Genomic DNA, 3,686 nt, shown 5'->3' with positions numbered 1-3,686 from the left:
TCTATCTATCTGGAGAATTCTTGACACACCATTCCTTTGAAACTGGGTTGATAAAATGGTAAAATACTGAATTACGAGAGCCGACAACTCGCTCGTAGCTAGTCCTCACATACGTGACCTCTCCCTCAAGTACTACACAACTAACAAGTCTTTCTCAGTCGGTCAATAACATGCAGACTGATCGAGCTCCTCTCTTAGGTGGTTTAGGCCGTAGAGGGTTTCAACCATGAGGTAGCAACGAGGGAATTGAGAGTGATGATGACACGTTGCAGAGGGGGCCAATGAGACTGTCTTCTTCCTTTTCCTCTTCGTCTTCATATTCTTCTTGATTTTCTTAGTTCTCTGGGTATTGTGTGGAGTGTTCTTGGGTCCTGTCTTTGAAGATGTCTAGAAGAGATAAGCTCGGGCGCTTGTTGATGGTGCTTCTTGTAGACGTGCTGACGACGTCGTTCAGAGATCCAGCGCAGAGGCTACAAGCGACGAAGGTTGTCGATCATGTTCATGGCTGTGGCTGCTTCTTCTTCTTCTTCCTCTTCTTCGGATGGAGAGAAGAGTGAGAGAGATCGAGCTCAGCGAGTCCCGGGAATCGATCAGCTATGCGAAGGGGCCTGGCATGGGAACATAGCGCTCAAGGCTCGAGACCAAAGGGCATCATGGTCCGCCTCCTGTTCGTGCCTTGCTAGCATTGTGTGAAGCTCGTCATCGATGAGGGATTCCGAGGGAGGGATAATCGCAACCATGAGTCTGACGACAGTGAGCATCAAACGACTAGTGACAGAAACAGTATAACCACGGCGATCAGCAGGTGATGGTGACAATCGACATACAGCATGATTGACGGTATTAATTATCTTAGCCGTTCAATCACGCCGGCGGCATCAACGGTGAACACGGCGACCAGAACAGTGCAACAACGGCGATTAGCAGGTGGCTGCGATTGACATCCGGCATGATTGACGGCATTATCTCAATCGTTCAATCACGCCGGCGGCATCAACAGTGAACGAACGGCAGCAGCGAGCCGCGGGCAAACTCTTTATATATATATATATATCTACATATACAGTAGTACAGGGAAGGAGATAAAAGTACCTTATAGCTTTTTTAGATTTTTTTTTTTTTTGAAAATTTTTCTTCTTCTTTTTTTTTTAAAAAAATTTCACTCTAAAAAAAAACCCCTCACTTCGCTAATCCCCCACTTTTAAAGAAAACAAGTTAGCATGAAGATAAAATCAAATAAAAAATTCAAAATTTTAAAATTGTAATTAATTAATATTTTTTTAATTTAAAAAAAATCTTATCTTTTCAACCAACTTCTCTCAAATCACGACGAAATGACCAATTTATTATTATTTTTTATTTTATTATTTTTTTATTTTATTGTTTATTTTTTTTTTTATTTTATCTTTTTTATTTATTTTTTTATTAAAAAAATTAATTTGCCTCGGGATATGTGCTTAGGTGCCTCAAGATTTGCACTTCTCAAATTGCCTCAAGATCCGTTCTCAAGGGCAATTTTGTAAATTTTGCATTTATGCCTCGAGATGTGTTCTGAAGGGCAATTTTGTAATTTTGCATTTATGCCTCGAGATATGTTCTGAAGAGCAATTTTGTGATTTGCATTTTGTATTTAACTTGGAATTTGCATTCTAGTCCAAGACAATCAAATAATCAATTAAGATTAAGATTAGGACATTTAAATTTTAATTCTAAATATATCTACGATTAGGATAGATTAGAATTTAAATTAAATTGGAATTTGGTTTCCATTAGGACATTGAATTTTATTAGGACATGCGTTATATTATTTATATATAAACACCAGTCTTGTTGCCAAAATGGAGCTGAAGCCAAATTGTCTTGTCACTCAATCAGTTTGGTGCCATTCAATAACTTTGAAGCAAATCAATGATGTAAACGCAGTCCATAAATGTCTGTCGACAAAAATGTCGTGTGGCACTTGTGCTATTATCTCGTCCGCATCGTAAGGCCACCATATAAACTGTTCAAAATTGTTTACCAAATAATTAACAATTATTAATACCTAAAATATGTGCATGAATTATCATTTTTTAACAACATTACATGTTGCATCTCTAAGCGATCTAGTTATTACCTGTATACCTTCACATTGTGCTTATTGTTGTGGCTATCGTCATCCACTTCAATGTGTGCCCACCTAAAAAATGAGAATGAATTACAATTCTATGTATTCTAATTGAGTATAAAATGAAGCATCAATTTAATTTGTTCTCACCTACGGGCTAGAGGAAAGGATACGATAGAACGGGTTCGAGGGGATATATTTGAAATATGTACCATACCCATGATTAAAGTAATATTATCAATCCAATGATATTTTTCATATCTTTGTTGGATGCACAACAAAAAGACATGTACAAGGTTGCTAGAAATACTGAACCCCGACTGTATCTTCCTGCTTCTGTAAAATCCCTCAGAAGTGGTAACCACTTCAGATGAACGCTGTTCTGAGACATATCTAGCATGAGGACACTACTGATAAGCCTTAGGATATAGGCATGTGCATAACATTCTATCTCTCGTTGACCTACATCGTATGGCAATATGCTAAATGTTTCCTCAAGCCATGTTAGAGTTATACTCTGACCTTTCCTTTGATCCGCCGATGGGACCACTTCGAGCAACTCTGCACAAACAACACTTCCTAAGTTGGAAGTCTGCCTGATGACTTCGTGGCCGCTAATGGGTAAACCCAATAATAGCTCCACATCTTCCAACGTGATTGTTGTTTCATCGCATGTAAGATGGAACATGTGTTTTTCGTCCGCCATATCTCCACTAAAGCGCTCACAAGACCAGCATCAATTCGGAAATTAAAAATTTGAGCCCCATGATAAAATTCGGCTTTCTCGAGAAGGCCTATGATTTCAGGAGAATGCTCTACGATAGACATATGTCTACACCTTAGAACCCGATCAGGATGTAAGAAGTTATAAATTAATCAATTTCATGATAAATAACACAAATGGAAAAAATAAAATAAATTGACCTGAAAAAATATAAGACATGAAAAAATCATAAATCCAAACATATATCATTGAAAAATTAAATATGATTACACACTAAACCATAAACATTGGTGTGTTATTTATATAATACATCATCTATCTAACCTAATAATATAATTATTAATATGATTAATAATTATGACATAATACTATTATTAATATAAACTAATGACTTAATATAATTATTAATAAAAAAATTAACCTAATAACATACTAGGTTATCTAAATAAGCTTGCTTCTGTGCTAATATAACAATTATTAATACAATAATTAATTATGACATAACACGATTATTCATGAAAACTAATGACACCAACAACCTTTGGGTCAATTGGTATCGGGTCTCTTGCGTAGACCGTTCATTTCGGGGAGGACCCGGGATCGAATCCCATGTCCTGCGCAAGGTGAGGGCACGTGGGTCGGCGTTGAGCTTTGCTCCCCACACATGCACGTCCCTGGGGTTCTGGTGCTTGTTGCCTTTCTCCAAAAAAAATAATAATAATAACTAATGACATAATATAAATATTAATAAAAAAAATCAACCTAAAAATATAGAGGGTTATCTAATTAAACATGTTTGGGCGCTAATAAAACAATTATTAATACAATTAATAATTATGACATAATACAATTATT

General features: G+C 36.5%; 1 protein-coding gene across 1 annotated transcript; it reads right to left on the bottom strand.

Annotated features, from left to right (window-relative positions):
• Positions 1 to 847: 847 nt before the first annotated feature.
• Positions 848 to 2,813, bottom strand: LOC120260061 (protein MAIN-LIKE 1-like). The gene is made up of 3 exons (XM_039267506.1): positions 2,401 to 2,813; positions 2,125 to 2,179; positions 848 to 931 (listed from the first exon to the last, which is right to left on the bottom strand). Exons 1-3 carry the CDS (start codon positions 2,811 to 2,813, stop codon positions 848 to 850), a joined length of 552 nt encoding a protein of 183 aa, XP_039123440.1.
• Positions 2,814 to 3,686: the final 873 nt, after the last annotated feature.

Source organism: Dioscorea cayenensis, chromosome 5 (assembly GCF_009730915.1).
Source record: "Dioscorea cayenensis subsp. rotundata cultivar TDr96_F1 chromosome 5, TDr96_F1_v2_PseudoChromosome.rev07_lg8_w22 25.fasta, whole genome shotgun sequence".
Lineage (NCBI taxonomy): Eukaryota > Viridiplantae > Streptophyta > Magnoliopsida > Dioscoreales > Dioscoreaceae > Dioscorea > Dioscorea cayenensis.
Note: the sequence above shows the minus strand (reverse complement) of the source record. Positions and strands in the feature narration are given on the sequence as shown.